The sequence below is a fragment of the Phalacrocorax carbo genome, chromosome 8 (genome assembly GCF_963921805.1).
Source record: "Phalacrocorax carbo chromosome 8, bPhaCar2.1, whole genome shotgun sequence".
NCBI classification, from domain to species: Eukaryota; Metazoa; Chordata; class Aves; order Suliformes; family Phalacrocoracidae; genus Phalacrocorax; species Phalacrocorax carbo.
Genome location: NC_087520.1, coordinates 18207894 through 18225810, shown reverse-complemented (window position 1 = coordinate 18225810; position 17917 = coordinate 18207894). Strand labels below are relative to the sequence as shown.

Here is a 17917-nt window from a genome sequence, read left to right as displayed (position 1 = left end):
AATTATTTAGACAATTATTTCCTGATTCAAAAGTATTCTCTAGTGATAGGAAACTATTATACAGAATCGTTAAATCATGCTTAACTGCATTGTGTTAATTATGCAATGATAAATTATTCTACCTTTCTTTATTCACAGCATTTTAGCAGTAGATTATAGTACTATTTGTCCTTTCTAGGCAATAGAAGAGTAATGATATTCTTTAGGTAGTTATTTTTAGCAAACAGTCTTTTGAAGTGGACAGTTGATATTTGATCTTCAAATCTATTTTGTGAACTTGCTTAGCTATACTAATTTTAAGTAATTATATTAAGAAGTTGACTTTTATTTTTTATCTGACTGTGTAGAGTGATGCAACTATGTAGATAAGAATTATACTGTGAGCAGGAAACCAGAAACTGGGTCTCGTGACTCCCAGTGTGCAGCAAACTCGTTGTATGACCTCAGCTTGGACACTTATCTTTCCAGTGTTTAACTTCTGTAGAGTAAGAATAATACAGATTTATCTCTCATGGCTGTCCTAAAGCCTAATCACAGAATCACAGGTTGGAAGGGACCTCAGGGATCAGCTAGTCCAAGCTTCCTGGGAAAAGCACACTCTAGACAATATGCCCAGCACCCTGTCCAGACAACTCTTGAAGGTGTCCAACGTGGCCGAGTCAACCACTTCCCTGGGGAGATTATTCCAATCGTTGACTGTCCTCACTGTGAAAAATTTCCCTCTCATGTCCATTGGGAATCTCCCCAAGAGCAACTTGTGTCCATTCCCCCTTGTCCTCTCCATGTGACTCCTTGTAAAAAGGGAGTCTCCATCTTCTTTGTAGGTGCCCCTTAAGTACTGGTACATGGGGATGAGATCCCCTCTGAGCCTCCTTTTCTCAAGGATGAATAAATGCAGCCCTCCCAGCCTATCCTTGTATGGCAGCTTCCCAGTCCTCTGATCATCCTGGTGGCCCTTCTCTGGACCCTTCCAGCCTGTCCGCATCCTTTTTGTATAGCGGGGACCAGAACTGTACACAGTACCCCAGGTGTGGCCTGACAAGCGCCGAGTAGAGTGGGATGATGACTTCTTTCTCTCTGCTGGCGATGCCCTTTTTGATGCAACCCAGCGTCCTGGTGGCCTTCTTGGCTGCAGCAGCACACTGTTCGCTCATGTTGAGCTTTCTGTCCACAAGGACCCCCAGGTCCCTTTCCACAGAGCTGCTCTCCAGCCAGGTGGATCCCAGTCTGTGCTGCACTCCCGGATTATGTTTTCCCAGGTGCATGACCTTACACTTCTCCTTGTTGAACTAATTAATATTTGTAAATAGAATCACAGAATTCCAGGCTGGAAGGGACCTCAAGGATTATCTGTTCCAACCTTTCTTAGCAAAAGTACCATCTAGACAGCCCAGCACCCTGTCCAGCCAAGTCTTAAAAGTGTCCAATGTTGGGGAATCCACCAGTTCCCTGGGGAGATTATTCCAATGGCTGACTGTTCTCACTGTGAAAAATTTTCCTCTTCTGTCCAGTCGGAATCTCTCCAGGAGTAACTCATAGCCGTTACCCCTCATCATTTCCCTGTGAATCCTTGTAAAAAGGGAGTCTCCGTCATCTTTGTAGCCACCTTTTAAATAGGTTTGAGTTAGGAGTGGACCTATGTTATCCCAGGGTAAAACATCTACTTTTTTTATTTGGATGGTGTTTGGAATAGGGGGGGATATTAATGCCTCATTCAGAAGAGAAGGAAACGCTCTCTGAAAGGAAAAACTTGAAAAAATCACACGGCTGAGAAACTCCAGGACACAAAAAAGTTTTTACTGTCACTTTCTGTTCTTTATTTCTCCTTCAACTCTTTCTACTGTTTTACCCCTGTGCATCTAGGACGTAGCTGTCATTTCATCCTCATTTATATGACTAATAATGTTCTAATAAGTACTAATTTGAGTGAGTTTATAAGCCCTTATAAGGCAAAATGAGTTAAACTTTTTGCTATTTGTAGATGTCTGTACTTTTTTGATTGTTTGTGTCACATGTTTTTAAAAAACATGGCCACCTTTCTGAATCAGTATGATGCAATCTACTTCTAAGGCTGGTGTAACATCTAGGACAGGAATCAACATGATAGTTGCCATACTCTTTTGATGACCAGCTACTGAAATATATAGAATGCAAATAATATTTTAGTGAGTATAAAATAACTTTTCAGGAAAAATCATGTAAATACACTGTGTGGGCTAATAGAGGCACTAAATTAGTTTTGTGTGATGGAGGCTTAAAGGCTGATGTTTTTCTTCCTTCTCTGGAACCTATCACATGTGTTTGTGAAGCTTGCTATTTCTCGTGTCGTTCTCAGGCGGGGAAGCTCACAGTTCATAGCAGATAAAATGAAAATGAAGAATTGGTTAATTCGTTTGTGCCACATTCTACCTCAGACCTTGAACACTGGCAGATGCTTAGCTAATAGTGAGATTTTACAGGTACAGTTTCTGAATCTCTGGTGATCCCCAACTTATGAGGTTCATAAATCAGAAGCCACATTTAATAATATTTAGGAATTTGTATCCAAGTGTGTTGAGCTGCTTTTTCAACTGACAAAGTATTGTTAAGAAAGAAACTCCCCATTTTTCTTCACTGTCAAGTGGTTAACTGTGATTCTGAAGCCACTCGGTGTGGAGAAGAGGATGTGCTCACAAGTATCAACCATGACTGCCCAACACTCAGTGGAAAATAAGGGGTTAATCCTTCACAGTCAGTGATTGATGTGAGACTAAGATTGTTAGCTGTCTCATAGCTCTTGGGCTTTTCATCAGTTCTTGATGGCATGTTATTTTCTTAATGGGATGTTATTTTCATTATAGTTTTAAACAGTTCTGGGATTTATAAGAAGTTCCTGGAGTACAGAAATACCAGAAGATAGTCTGGAAATAAAAATATGTATATTTAAGTAGATAAAAATACATATATAATCTAAATATTTGGCACAGTGTTTGATTTGGTTGTTGTGTTTACAATTTTGACTGCCCTTAGTCTGAAAATACTTTCTATAGCTTTTATTTACTAAGGAAAAAAAAAAAGGGAAAAAAGCTGGTTTTCTCTGCAGTAAAACAACACAGAATGCCTATAAGCACTGTATGTATTCTATTGCTTAAACTTGAATCATTCATCAAAACTGTTCTGAAATAGCTATTTCACATGTCATACTAAATACATCTAATTTGCAACACAGTACATAGCGTAGTTACACTAAAAGGAAAATTCAGTATTTGGAGAGGGGGAAAGAATGCAAAAACTCAGAAGAAAGACTTATCAGTTGAAAATGAGATTACATTATTACACTAGATGGACTGTCCAAGTATACTTCGACTTTTGGCCTGAATCAAAACCACCATACTTGTTCACCAACATTATTTCATCTAACAAAGTATACATACTATACCAGTATTTCATTTTAAAATTAATTTTTATTTATTGCCTTTTTTAAAAAAGTAGAAGTGATCCAGATGTAGAGATGTACTTTTTCACTAATACTAAAATCAGCAAAAAATACAGCTGTTAAATAACCCTTTTATTTATTCCCTGAAAACTTGTACTGTGCCAAAGCTGAATTATTGAATTTTCTCATTTCAAAAATAGTCTTTGCATAAAATAATGAGAACAGCATTTGAATCTCTAAATCACAAGCCTATTTCCAATTGTTGATGATGAAAAGAAGTACAGGCTTTGAGAGACCTGTTTTTTAATGAACAGATTGGTACATGGTGTACTACTTCTTTTAAAAGAAAAAAAAAGAAAAAAAGACTGTTTCTAATATCGTATGCACTATTGTAATGTTTTGATCTAGTTGTGCTAGGTTATTTAGGGGCACAAAGTAAATGTGAAGTGCTTTGTTTTCTCTTGAACTTCCAAGTGATTACTGCATTCTGTCTATTGTGAGTGGCAGTTCTAATGGCCATGTATGCTTTAATAGTATAAAGGATCATTAGAAAATGCAAGAAACACACATAACTTAACTAAGATCAGTGTACAAATCAACTTCAGATTTAAAAGGAGTTTTAGCGTAGGCTTTGCTAAGCCATTAAAATTCTTTTTGAGTCCTCCCTCCATGCCTCCTATTGATTTGACTTTGCTAACACAAAAAGAAGTGGTCAATTTTTTAAAAAAACCCTAAACAAAAAATTGTTTTTCCTGCCTCTCCCTCTTTTCCCTCTCGCCTCTCCCTCTTTTCTCCTCTCCTCATACAACTTTTTAATGACCTTGGAGTACCCCGTGGTTACCCCTTATGCTGTTGTTATCACTGCTGTAGTTGTGTCCAGGTAAAGAGTTACTGCACATGAACACAAGAAAACTTGTATTTGGTGAATAGTGAGCCCAAAGTTTATTAGACACATGTAACTTGCACCACATGCGACATATGTCTGTGCACCAGCAGCAAATATGGCATGTCCCATTTATTGCTTTAGGTTTACTATCCTTGGAAGGTCTAGATCAACTGAGACTGCACACCTTGGAAACTTGTCCAACCCTTTTGCAATCCATAAATACCTTATTCAGAAAGTTAGATGGGGGTCCTGTTAGTGCTTCATACATAACTAAAACAATGACAGATGAGAAAAACAGTTGTCAGTTGTTAGTGGTTGTACTACTCTGTAGTGTAAGTGGGTGAATTTAAACAGCTGTACTGGAATCCTTTGAAACAAAAGAAATTATTAAATCAGTTACTCTTTAGGTCAATTACTCAAAATAAGCCATTCACAGAGTGCCCTTGAGACAGGCAAGTCAAAGAGTACTAGGAATTTTAAACTCAAATTGAATATCACCATTATTTTCGCTTAACCAAAGCTATCGCGTTTTACCTTTCCAGGAATACATTACATAAAGGTTTGACTGTCTAACAGGGAAGGTGTTTAACGTTGAATTGAAACAGTATTTCATCTAGTTAAGATAAGTATGAGCAAAATGTGAAACAAATTTTCTAGGAGTGTTACAACTTCATTTCATCATATTTTAAGCCACAGATGGTGACATTCTTGTCTGATTTTTAAGAGTGGTTTGTTGACAATGTTATGGAACTGTTTTTTGCTGGACTGTTTTGTTCATACAAATCCCCAAATCAAAGATGAGGAGGAGAGAAGAATCTATGAGAATACTTTGTTACGTTTAGGTAAATGTATTAACTCTCGGGTGCTTGGGATTTGTCCTGAAGTAATAGAAAAATCAGAAAAAAACATAGAGGTACTGTAATAAATATGAACATGTCATTGGATAAAAACCCCAATAAAAATGTTTTTCAAATTATCTATATTATTTTTAAGCATCTTTTAAAATTTAGTAAAGTTCAAGATATTTTTAATAGTATAGCATTATAAAGATCAAGTTATTCACCAAATTATTACTATGACTGATTCTTGTAACAAGATTTTCCTTAAGAAAGGTCAAAGTAAAGCTGTATTTTTCATATTTCTAGATTGGTTTTCTTGTGTTAACCTGTTGGACTTGTCACGGTAATGACAGTGCAGACATTGTGCCTTGCATTCTGCATGAGGGTGGCTGAGGGATAGTTCTTGGCATTATCAACAGTTAGAGCATTGTCTTACTATTTCCTTTTATTTTTATATTTGTAGGGTAATTGCACAAAACTCTACGAAAGAATGTTTATTGAGGGAACAATTTTGAAGAAATCTTGTCTGCCTGAGAAGATGCTTTAATAAGCTAATATCATGGAAATACTCAGAAGTTCTGTCTTGGTCACAGTAAATCCTTCTTTTAACTATAGTAACAAGTAATTAAATGTTCTTTCAAAAAACATAGAAATCAGGCCAGACAGCTTGAATTTAGCGATCATAAAAACAAAAAGCTGTTTGTTTTTCTGAACTGATAGACAATACCTTCATATGGAATAATAGGCTTTTGTATTGAACAGTAGAGTGAAGACATCCAGACAGTAATTGGCAGGTTTTGCTCAATACTGTACTGTATATTATCTGTTTATGTGTTTTATGATTGTGATGTATTGATATCTGAATTTGATGAGATAATATTGAACAGGGATCAAAGAGCCAGGTGTTGTTAATCTAAACCATCATACATCTCCTCAAATGTCAGTCAAGTGTTTGTGCCACCACTGTTAACATGCTTGACAGTTAACATACTTTACAGTTTAATAAATATTACAGGACCAAAGAATTGAACTGAATAATTCAGATATAGAGAAGTCAGCTTAGCCACTAGACGTTCAGAGAGGTGAGAAATGGGAGTGTATACGGAGGCTGCCTTTCCCTTTAATCTAAAATTCAAAACTAACCCTCCCAGTTTTAAGTGCTGAACGTTTTCGGGTTTTGTTTTGGCTTTTCTGTGTGTGGTGTTTTTGGGGTGTTTTTTTCTCCCCCTCTGAAATGTACCATCGTAGTTAAAAATAAGAGAAAAAGGAGGGAAAAGTAAGCATGTTTACACTTTTTATTGCTCACAGATTGCAGAATACCAGTGGGTGTCTTAAAGCAGCTGTTTCTCCTGGTTACCTAACTTTCTTCTTTAAAATAAAGAAAATAAATTAAAAAAAAAACCAACAAACCACAACAAGTCTAAATGTCAGAGTCTAAATGAAGCCAAGAAGCCTCTTCTCAAGTTCACTAGCTCCTCTGGCTAAGTACATTTATTCTAACTCAGGGGCATAATCTGTTCCACCCAAAAAGCAATGATTTAGCCAATACTTACACCAGTGTTATGACCTCCTCTCCTATGGGTGCAAACAACTACAGCAGCGAAAGACATGACTGCCTTCTGGGTTTTTTATCATCTTTTGCTGGAGTTTGTTACCTTGGTTGCAGAAGTGGCAGAAGAAATTGTGAAATTGTACTGTTGCAGTGCTTTGGGTAGTGTAAGACTGGCCTGGGACTGGGTATAGCTGGCTTGCAGGACCTGCTCCTGTTCTGCTGGGTGGGCTTTCGTGTAGGCACGTGAACTGAGAGGGGACAATGAGAAAGAAAATGTCTTCAACTGTCACAGCTACATTTGCCAAAACCATTTTTTCACCTGTTTAGCCATGCATGTATAGAAAAGCAGAGGTTTTGTTCCAAGTTGTGCTTGTTAGCAAATCTGGGTGGTTTTTGCATGGGAAGATTTCATTTCCAGCAAAAAGTTTTGTCACAAGGATTCCTCAGGACTCATAAAGACCTGGGCATAGGATGCCATGAGAGAAAGATATACATACAAATACCAACTCAAAATAATTAGTACCCCAGTGGTTAGGGTGCTCATGCTTAGTGTATTTCTTGCTTTCCACACTTTCTTTCATTTTGCAGTTTATGCATGCTAACTGTGCATATATTAAAGCATATATGCCACAGTAAGGGCATCCTAATTAAGCAGACTGTTAAGAATCTATCTCTTTCTGGTCCAGTGAGCAAGAAGATATTTGCACAATTTTGAAGAACTCCAACTGCTGAGATGGATAAACTGGTCATCTTAAGGGACTGTGAAGAAGGGCATCTAGTCGTGTTCTGTGGTGCCCAAGAGCAGCCCATTCCCAAAGCATGTTCAGATAATCATAAAAATGCAGGAGTGTCAAGGCTGGAAAGGACCTCTGGAGATACCTTGTTCAACCTTTTGTTCAGAACAGGGCCTTGGATTATGTTATCCATATTTTATGAATAAAATCAGTTGCTGCTTCTTGTGAACGCATTTTTAAAGGATAATGTACGCCTTTGTAGTGCATTAATGCTGAATAGGTATAATGTCCTCTATGCAACAATCCTGCATGCTTCATTCTTAATTGCAAGTCTGCCTGCAGGAAGAACGGAAATAATTAAAGCTGGTTTTCTTTGTACTATTGCAAAGCAGGAACAAATGTTATTCTGTCAGTTCCATGTTGTTATCACTTCTCATTCAAAAATCAAAAGATAACAGTGTTTTTGTTTTAACATTATTTTTTAAACTCTTCAATGAGATGATAATTTAGATAGAATGCAATTCTTTTATAGCATTTGATTTTCTTCCCCCTTCCCACTGAGGTCAATTATGTCAATTTCTAAGGATGCATCATGTGGGTCTTCTCTTTCTTCTTGATCTGTGCTGCATTTTTCTTCAAGGATAAGTCAGGGAAAGTAGATTTAAAAAAATATATAGTAGCAACACTGCTCACTCTTTTGTTATCCTTTCCTGGTTTTAGGTGGCAGTGACTTACCCCAAATACAAGAGTGGCTTTTTTGAAAACGTCCTACCTGACTCAGAATAATGGATATAAAAGATAGAAGACACCGTTCTCTGACGAGGGGCCGATGCGGAAAGGAATGTCGCTATACAAGTTCTTCACTGGACAGTGAAGACTGCAGAGTACCAACTCAGAAGTCTTACAGCTCAAGTGAGACACTGAAGGCGTATGATCACGACACCAGGATGCACTACGGAAATCGAGTTTCTGACCTGGTTCACAGGGAGTCAGATGAGTTTCCAAGGCAAGGTATGTTTGAAGTCAGAACTGGTTTCTTTTACAGTAATTCTGTTATAAGGAGCTTGAATGAAAGAACTGTAGGAGAATGGATGCCATTTGACCATTATTTCAACTGTTTTGTGTTAAATTAGGAAGCTATTTCTCTTCTCAGATTTCTGATGCTGTCGGAATTCACTGTTTGTAAATGGGTCAAACCAGGATACACCGTTCAGAATATCTGAGAAACACAAATGCTGGTGACCCTTAACCAGATGTTATATTTGTCATGGATCTTAGGGTTGGCCAACATGCTACCTCCGTATTCTGTTTCCTAGGTTCATTTTAGAAGTAATAACGGCATTTTCACCTCAACTTGCCTGTCTTAAACAGAGTACCTGTACTGAAAAGATAACTAAAACACTGTTATGGTAAAACCCCATATGGCTAACACATATTCATTTTTAATCAGGTGCCTCAGAATTCCTTTGCTGTTCTTATTTGCTCTGTACTCGAAATGGGGGGATGGGAATTGTGTTTGCTCTGACTTCATTTTGTCACCGCTTACCCTTACTGCTTACCCTTCACCTCATAAAAACCGGAAGGAGGAAACCCATCTAATTACTTTTATAATTGGCTATAATACGTTATTGCAGCATCGAGATCTTAGAAATAATATTGGAAGTAAACTGCCTGTGTGAACTTGTAAGAGAGGTGAAGTAATCTCTTAGTTTATAAGATGTTCCTCTCTTTAAATACCTGTTATATCCAATAAATTAATGAATTAACAACCTAAATGGTTTTAGTTGAAAAAAACTGTGATTATGCCTTTGCACTGTAACACACATTCTTACTCTCATTTCGGTATTTACTTGTTTGAATAAATCATAAGTCTGTGCCTTGAAACCATTAGTGAACATTGCTTCATAGGAACCATGTTTAATCATCTGGTTAACTTGACCAAATAGCCTGGTTAAATTGTCACTCAGTCGACAACTAGATATGTTTTTTAAAATAAATTACTTGGTTTAGTTTCAGTTGAAGAGTCAGATGTGGTTTGTATCAAGCAAGATATAGGCAGTTTTGAGGCATAAACGTATAGCCCTTTGTGCCCCTTTCAATGGAAGGTAAATTATCTAGTACATCTTTAATTGCTGAAACTACATTTTTATGTATGTGCTTGTTAATGGCGTATATTAGTTCTCTACTACACATTTCTAATATTGTGACTCAGGCTATTCTAAGTTATCAGCTCTTTGGAGATCATTCAATGAAAGGTCATTTTTTATACTTCATACCATGTCATGCAACTTGTTCAAAGCATTCTGCCAGCAGTCAGTGTCTGTCTTCACCTTTAAAGCAAAATATCTATTAATTAGCATCACTAATTAAACCCTTTTCTAATCCCTTGTTTCTCTAACATTTGTGTACTGACATTTGGAAGTGTTTGCGTTGTGCTTGGTCCCTCAAACACCCAGCTCTATTTTCTGAGATAATCTCTGTTCTTGTTAGGGTCTGTCTTTGGTCATAGGGATTTATCTACAGATAATGCATCAAACTGCAACTAGATCATATGAGCTACTGGAGCCATTTGCACTGTGGTTTGTTCAGCCTTTGTGTACAGGAGTCATCTAAATATTACTTTTCCATATCTGGATGATTGATGCTTCAGCTCAAGTGCCTCATTTTATTTTCCAGGTCATTATTCGGCATTTCATGAGGGTGTTCTTTTTCTCTTGATTACTGATTTGACAACTGTTCATCCTCCTCCTGCTCTTAATGTGTTCTTATCTGCCCTCTTTATGAAGGGGAGTGCAGATTGTTGGTGACTGAATTGAAATGCTCTGAAGATTTTATTTTCCCCCACCCCCGCCTTCTAGTCTGTGTTGTTATGTCTAGATGAATAAAGTTTATTTTAGAGAGCTAAAGTAGGTTTTGTGTTAAATAATATGAGCAGTAACTCCTTATTTTCCTGCTTTTAGTTAAGTTCGGAAAGCAAATTTCTTTAGAAAATAAGTCTGTATGATGATTCTTCACATTTGAAAACTTGGTATCTTTCTGATTGTAAAGTTCCTCTACTGACATGAAATTTGAGGTAATGGGGAAAGTAGATCTAGATTAAGACTTGGTACACGTTCTCACTTTCTACATTAATATTATATGGATAAAAATGTGGTTAATATAGTAGGAAATACTGTTCATTACATCTTATGCATGCAGTTTCCATCTGCAGACATCTAGGAATTTATGCATGCAAATTTATTCTAAATTTGAGTGGGTGTTTTGATGGGATTAAATTCTGTAGGAAATAAACATGCTTAAAATAAATAGTCTTTAGAGAATTTTGTATTCTTCTATTATAAAAAAAACCTTGACATATTTTTTTAAGCAATCATAGATATTTTCTTATATTTTCTTCAATATTTTGTCTCTTCTGTTAGTAAAACTATATGCAGTTGACTTATTGAAAAGGATCTGGTTTAACCATGGCACTGGAACTGCCCAAAGCAGTTGGTTTTAGCTGCTGCCTGCTCATATGTTACTTGGTTTTGAAAATCTGTTAAGTGCAAGACCGAGTTGTACTACTTCCATTTTTTGTTTATGATGGTTCAACAGTGAAATGCTAATAACAAAAACTGTATTCAGAGCTCAGAAGTCTGAAACAGATCTTCTTGGTTCACTTTAGTATTTTATTGTCCTTCTGTTCTGACTTGTTTGTCTCATTCTTCACGAAAAAGCAGATCTACAAAGCATAAATAACTCTTTGAGCTAGTGTGAATAAAGCATTGGATAGGAAAATTGAATAGTGGTAGAAGTTTAGCTCTGAATATACAATTTAAAAATGTTGTCATTGTTTGCATGTTTTGAAATAAGATTTTCGTGCTAATCATTGACAAATGTGCCCACCCAAGAAAGTTCCTCTTGGATGTAGATGCCACTTCCTGGTGTGGCATTTGGAAGTTTTGGTATAAAGGCATGAAGGATGACATGAATATATATTACATGAAGCAGTTTAGTCTGGCATTACATCTGCTGTGCTTTTCCTAAGATGTTTACCTGTAATTTTTCTAAGTAATAAAATTCCCCTTTTAAAGTCTGTTTCTAATGAACCCATAATAGTATTTGTACAAAGTCATTCAGAATAGGTGCAGTATTTTTGTGTCAAGCTTATTTTCTGATCGTCTTTAAAACAGGTTTTCAGATTCTTGGCTAAAATGACAGGTCCAGTGCATGCTCGACCTACTAATTTGTCTTACATTCTACCTAATATAGATGGAAATGTATTTGTAATTCAATACCTGCACTGGATATTCATTAGTCACTTGATCTGAAAAATAGTCCTTTGGTGGATCTGAGAGAGCATTCAAACATTACAAGTTTTATTGAAAGCTGAGGAGTCCTTTTTGAATATTGTATTTTAAGATTAATAGAAGCTTTCTTACTTTTGGCTAGGCTATGTCAAAAGCTTGACAATAGTTCTGACACCTCTGAATATTTGCAATATTTTACAGTCATCTGGTAATATGTGAATTTCTCTGTAGGCCATGTATTTTTCCACCAAAGAGAATCAATTATCAGACTTTATAATTTTTTTTATTTTTTAAAGAAAATACCTTCTTTCTGACTTTGTCTGCTGATGCAGCATGATAAAGGTAGATGTCCTTTAAGGCAAAAAAAGGATTTTGGAAAACCATTTTTTAAAGAGGTTGCTTTGAAAGGTGACGTTTCTTCAAATATACTTTGTAACCAAATTGTGCTTAAAAGAACACTCTACTGAGTTACCAAGAGTTTTAAAGCCGGTTTCAAAGGGGCGATTCCAGAGTTCCTCACTTGGCGTTCATAGCTCATGGATTTTGTATTTCTGCCTGAGCCAAATGCCAGGCTTCAGCTAATGCAAAATTTATTTGCCAATAGTTATACTGAATTGACTGCTTTCTCATTCTCAGGTCAGATCTAGTTTAGCAGTAAATCTCTTCTGTGATATGGTATAAAAACTAGAGTATATGATTGAAGTTATTAATAATAAGTCAAAAAAATGCAATCATATTTAACTGGACCCAACAGTATTCTGAAATATTTTGAATTTTTTTTACCACAGTTGAATTGCTTTGTGTATGTCACAGCATCTCTTTTGTATGGCAAGATAATTTCAGTAAAGAACAACAGCCAAAACCTCTCTGTATATCAGCTCAAATTCAATTTTCTTATTGTTTTATACCTAAAAATGAGTGCTTTTTATATCCTGTTTAACACTATAGGTATGCTAACAGGAGTTAGAATTGGTGAGAATTATGATTATAATAAATCCCTTATAACGTCCCTTAAGGTTGTCCAGTATTTTTATTAACATCAAATAGAAAATTAAGCTATCACAGTACAATCCTCAGAGAGGGGCCCTTGGGAAGGCAGTGCACTCAGTTTTCTTCCACATGAAGTTGTGTTACTATGCCTTACTACTCATCACCTCTTAGGAATTTCATACTGCATCTTTTCTATGTATATATATGTTGAAGAGGTTTCTTGGAAAAAGAAGAAAAATAGCAACACCCCTGGCCATGCTCCAAACCCAAAGCAACCTAAACCAGTTTGATGAATCTAGGGCAGCTCTGATAGCTGAGACGAACAAATACTGTTTTCTCTTCTTGTTCTTCACATCATAAATCTGTCACCAAAGAATTTACTGGGACTCATTCGAAGAACCACACTGCAGTAAGAACATTTCATGAGTGTGATTAAGCTTGTTCAAATTTAAAGTTATTGTGGTCAGGTATGCTGTGTTCAGCAACGACTAATGGGCTGCTGTATAGAGGAGATAGTTGCTGTTAAAAGTTCTTAGGCTAACTAGACTTTGTCTCGCTGCTTGTATTCTCAATAACACCAAGATGAAGTTTTCGTCACCTTGTCATCAAACATGAGTCATATTCAACTTTTAAGCTCAAATTAGTGTATCCCTTCCAACTCCAACTGAGTTTTACTACCTTTAGTTTTAATGTTTCTTTCCAGAACCTGTGACCTTTTGAAAATTAAATAGTGTATATATAGATTTGGATTAAAGTCGTCAGAGAAAAGTTTTCCATGTACTCTGGTTAGAGTGGGAGCACATTCTTAGTTTTCCTTTGTCACATTAGGTTTTGAGTGGCATTCTGCAATATGTTTCTTTTCAGTACATCCGTGCACTTACATAATCAAACAAAATCCAAGGTTAGAGGCAGGTGGCAGAATCTTAAGGAGGAAGCCCTTGATGTGGAATCAGATGTAGGGTAGCTTGTGTGGGGAAAAAGACCTCAAGGCAAATTTCCTGTTATAATCGGTACACATATGTAACTTGCACTGCTGTTGAATCAAGATTTACTTTGGTTTTAATGGTTACCTAAGAGATCCGCAATCCAGTGTAAAGTATTTATTAAGGTGAGACAACTGCATTCAGTTTCTCTTCTCTAGAAAGCACGGTATTAATGAGAAATAAAAATTTATCTTTTAATACATATACTTTATTTGCTAAAGCAAAGATGTTGAATAAAAACTCCCTCCCCTACCTTCTCCCTCCCCAGTTCATAAAAGATTATATGGTTCTTATTGTTACATGGTTTAAAAACATGAAAGCACTTTTCATCTGTGATTTAATCTGTGTTGATTTTGTTAATAAGGGAGCTATGTGGCAGCATTACTAGACTGGCAAATAAATAAAAGTACAAACCTTTATTGCATGCTTCCCCCAGTGTGCTTTTAGGAAGGGAAAACATAAGAAAGTCTAACCCAAAAATCTAACGTGCCTCCTTTCATTTATACTCTAGATTCAGTCAAGTGGCCTTTTAAGCTGTAGTATTAAAATCTGCTGATAAATAGGAATTAAGCTAAAACTGTGTATATTAGAGTCACAGGAAATCTCTTTAGAAGTGGCTTTTTAGGGAAACATCATGGAATAGACTCTAAGTCTTTGGGGTACTTCCAAGTACATATGCATAAATAATTTCCTCTTGCTCTTTGGTGGGTTTTGTGGTGGTTTCGTTAGGGTTTTTTTTGTTTGGTTGGTTAGTTTTGGGTTTTTTTATTGTTGTTGTTGGTTTTGGTTTTTTGTTTCGCCCCTCCCCTTGAGCAGCAAGCTCCCTGATTTGTAAATGGTAGTTTAAATCGGTTGTTCTGATAATCTCTTGCTTTCCATTTACCTTTCAATCCCCTCTAATCCTCCTTTCTTGGTGTTTCACCATTTTATATCTTCATACATTGGGACTTAATTTGCCTCCTGTGGTTGGTTGCTCAGATCTGCTGGAACTAACCATTGGGAAGTCAGACTGCCTGACCCGGCCTTGTTGAATGAAGATGTAACTCTTGCTCTGTTAGCTGTTTGCCTAGTTGAGCCAGCTTCTAGATCAGCATCTTGGCCATCGGTCCAAGGTATTCCAACCTAGCAATTCAGAGGTGGCCATTGCAATGCAACATGTTGAAGTATTTCAGATGTCATTGCTATGGAAAGAATGTAATCAACTAGGAAGCTAAATACACAATGTAATAAATTAAAGTATTACTGGCAATCTGGTTCTAGGTGACCATAATAAAGATGCGCTTGGAATTTAATAAAACACTGTCTTCTGAAACTTTATATAGAGAAGCTATGATGCTGACAGAGGACTCTAGTAATAATTAATATGGCCAGTGCTGAAAAGCGCAGTGCTACTCTAATATTAATATGTATTTGTAGAATAAACAACAAACAGCTAGACATAATATGCGAATTCTGTGTACACACACAGTTTCAGGAAATAATTTTTATTCTTGGCAGTTTCTCTCTAGTGATCATTATTAAAAATCAGTATTTGCTTACAGTTTAAATTAGAGAATCAGAATGCAGGGATTTCTGATGCAAATATATAGGTATGTATAGATTTATGCTCCTTTTCTTCTAAACAGTTAACTTCCAAAAAGAGCTTTGGTTTGTTTTTTTTTTACTGCTGCTCTACTGGACTCCTCATTAGTTGATGATTAAGTTAAACTAGATTCTATTTTTTTTAACCATTTACAAAGTTAAATGAACATTATATGAACTAGATATAAAAGGGCAACTTCTAAAAAGTAGATGTTACCAACTCAGGTAGTTAGTGCACACTAAATTTTTTTTAAAACTGCAGTTCTACTCTAGAATAGGCTTAGTAACCATTTTAATGGAAATACCTTTTCAAAAGCACTTCAAAATTAAGAAGAATTGTACTTTCTATACTTTTTAATTACAAATTTGTATCAAGCAAGATCTTGAGCTTCAAAATAGTGTTTGCTCTCCTTATAATGCTAGGGCCTATGTGAATGTTGAAGAAATCCTGTTCTTCATATACTTTTTTCCTCCTCATCCCTTGGCTCTGCTATATAATAGAAGTCTAAGACTTTGGATATTGAAAATAGTAATTTCTGATCCTATAAAACCTTCCCCATTTTCTCAGACACACATGTGCACACTCTTCTAAGAAGTTTGTAATATTTAGGCACATCCATGTGGATGCTCTTTCTCATATTAAAATCCATCATAAAGCGAAATAAGGTACTCCAAGAAGCTGAAATAATATTTTTCTTTTTAAAATAACATCCTCTAAATGAAAATACTTGATTAATCCTACTAACAAAAATGGCTAACTTGCACAAATTCTGCAAATATTCCACCTTCTCTGGATTCCTGTCTTCATAAGGATCTGCAGTTTAACATAGATATTTTTAGGGTATATTTTTCAGCAAGAAGAGTTTGGAAGGGAGGCTGATTACTTGTAAGTGTTCTCAAACTGATGAAAGGAAGAGACTCAGATGCTTTTCTAGTACACCTGTTACTCTGGAAATCTCAGATTTAAAAAGATTTAACACTTAATCTGGGCTTGAATTGGGCGTCTTTGCCCTTGCATTCTAGGCATGTACCAGAAAATTAGTCTTCAGAAGTCATGAGGTCCAGAATTTGCATTAGTGAGTATCACTTTGTTACTGCTGTGAACATGGGAACCCCTCCAAAGCTTGTTTTCTGGTAAAAAGAAATTAGGCCATTTGCTTCTCCTCTTCCTTTCTCATAACAGAGGAAAAAAAAATATTTAAAATTGAAATCTGAAAATTTTTTTTTGTCAATTTAAAATGTAAAATTATTTTTTGGATACATTGTTGAACTCTTCAATACCAGATGTTTTTGAGGTCCACATCTTCAGGAAAATAAGGAAAGGATTAGACATTTGTATATTTTTGGAGTGTGTGGAAGATGGCTTAAGCACCAGAGTGCTCTGCACTGCTTCAGTGTGCAAGTCAGTTTTCAGCTCAAATGCACTGGGAACAGGTTTTTAGGTGTTTGTTGTGTTTATTCTGTAATTGTCTTTTACACCTTATTTTTTTCCCCAGGTTCTTTTGAAATATCTTACTATTGTTGGGAACTAAAGTCTAGGCTCAGTTGGATAACTGTTTGGTCTGTGGTGATGATTACTATGTTTATATTTGTTTTCTTGTCCCTGTTTGTTCTCCTAATACCTCAATGGATTATGTGATTTTCAGAAGCTTTTCAAATACTGTGACTGGACCCAAATACACACAGTTTACTTAGTAAGAAAAACATAAGGAAATGTTCAAACAAACCAACAAACCACACCCAAAACTCATTTTCTTCCTTAGAGAACCATGGGTGTTTTGGAATTGCGTCAAAGTGCTGATGACCAATTAATTAAAAACCTATAAATAGGGATCAAAATTAGTAGAAAAGAAAATGAGCCACAAGTATAATTGGGTAAGCAGGACGCAGCATTTTTTATTTGTTCTTTTTGTTTTATATTGTCTCTGGATTCAGAGTTTAAGGTCAAAAGCTTTACCAGTTATCTTGTTTGGCCTCCTATTCAGTGGCTCATTAACTTTAATCAGATTATTTCCACATTAATCCCAGTAATCTCTCCTTGAATGAAGCACATTCTGGAGTCTTAAAAACATCAACAGGCAGAAAGTCCGTGATTTCCACTGGTGAGCAGTGTCTGTGGGGAGTTCACCTCCACATTAAAAGTAGATACCAGCTTCTTTTTGGATTTTGGAAACTCGCTTTAATTGCAAGCCATTTGCTCTGGTGATGTCCTTTTCTGTTTTATTGGAACACCCATAAACCCACTGTTTTTTCTTCACAGATTTGATTAGATGCTGCAGTTAAGACAGTCATCTTTCCTATGAGCTCTACCTGTCTATCGAGGTAGAGCTCTTCAAGCCTCTGCCTGTATAGTGTCATCGTCTGTCCTGAATTCAGATTTGTTGCTCATTTCTAAGCACTTTCCTAACTTGTTTTTCTCGGAAGGAAGCAAAATGTACCATAGCAATGCCATATATTTCTCAGTGACATGGATAAAGACATGTTGAAGAGACAGTGACATGTATAAAGATAGCCCTTTCATGCTACTTTCATGTTAGCTTTTTCTGGTAGCAGTCAGGTCCTGTTGAGCAAGGTTCCTAACTTTTTTCAGTCTAGATAGCTGACTAGACAAAACAGCATGCAGATATATTTTATATATAGCTATTTTT

At 36.2% G+C, this 17917-nt stretch overlaps 1 protein-coding gene across 2 annotated transcripts in view; it reads left to right on the top strand.

Annotated features, from left to right (window-relative positions):
• The window catches only part of TENM2 (teneurin transmembrane protein 2), a 699068-nt gene that overhangs the window by 151878 nt on the left and 529273 nt on the right, over nucleotides 1-17917 (top strand). For both annotated transcript variants that reach the window (XM_064458951.1, XM_064458950.1), the window contains exon 3: nucleotides 8147-8437. In XM_064458951.1, the coding sequence (XP_064315021.1) occupies nucleotides 8212-8437 (226 nt within the window). In that variant the 5' untranslated portion in view covers nucleotides 8147-8211. The remainder of the gene's footprint in view (nucleotides 1-8146; nucleotides 8438-17917) is intronic.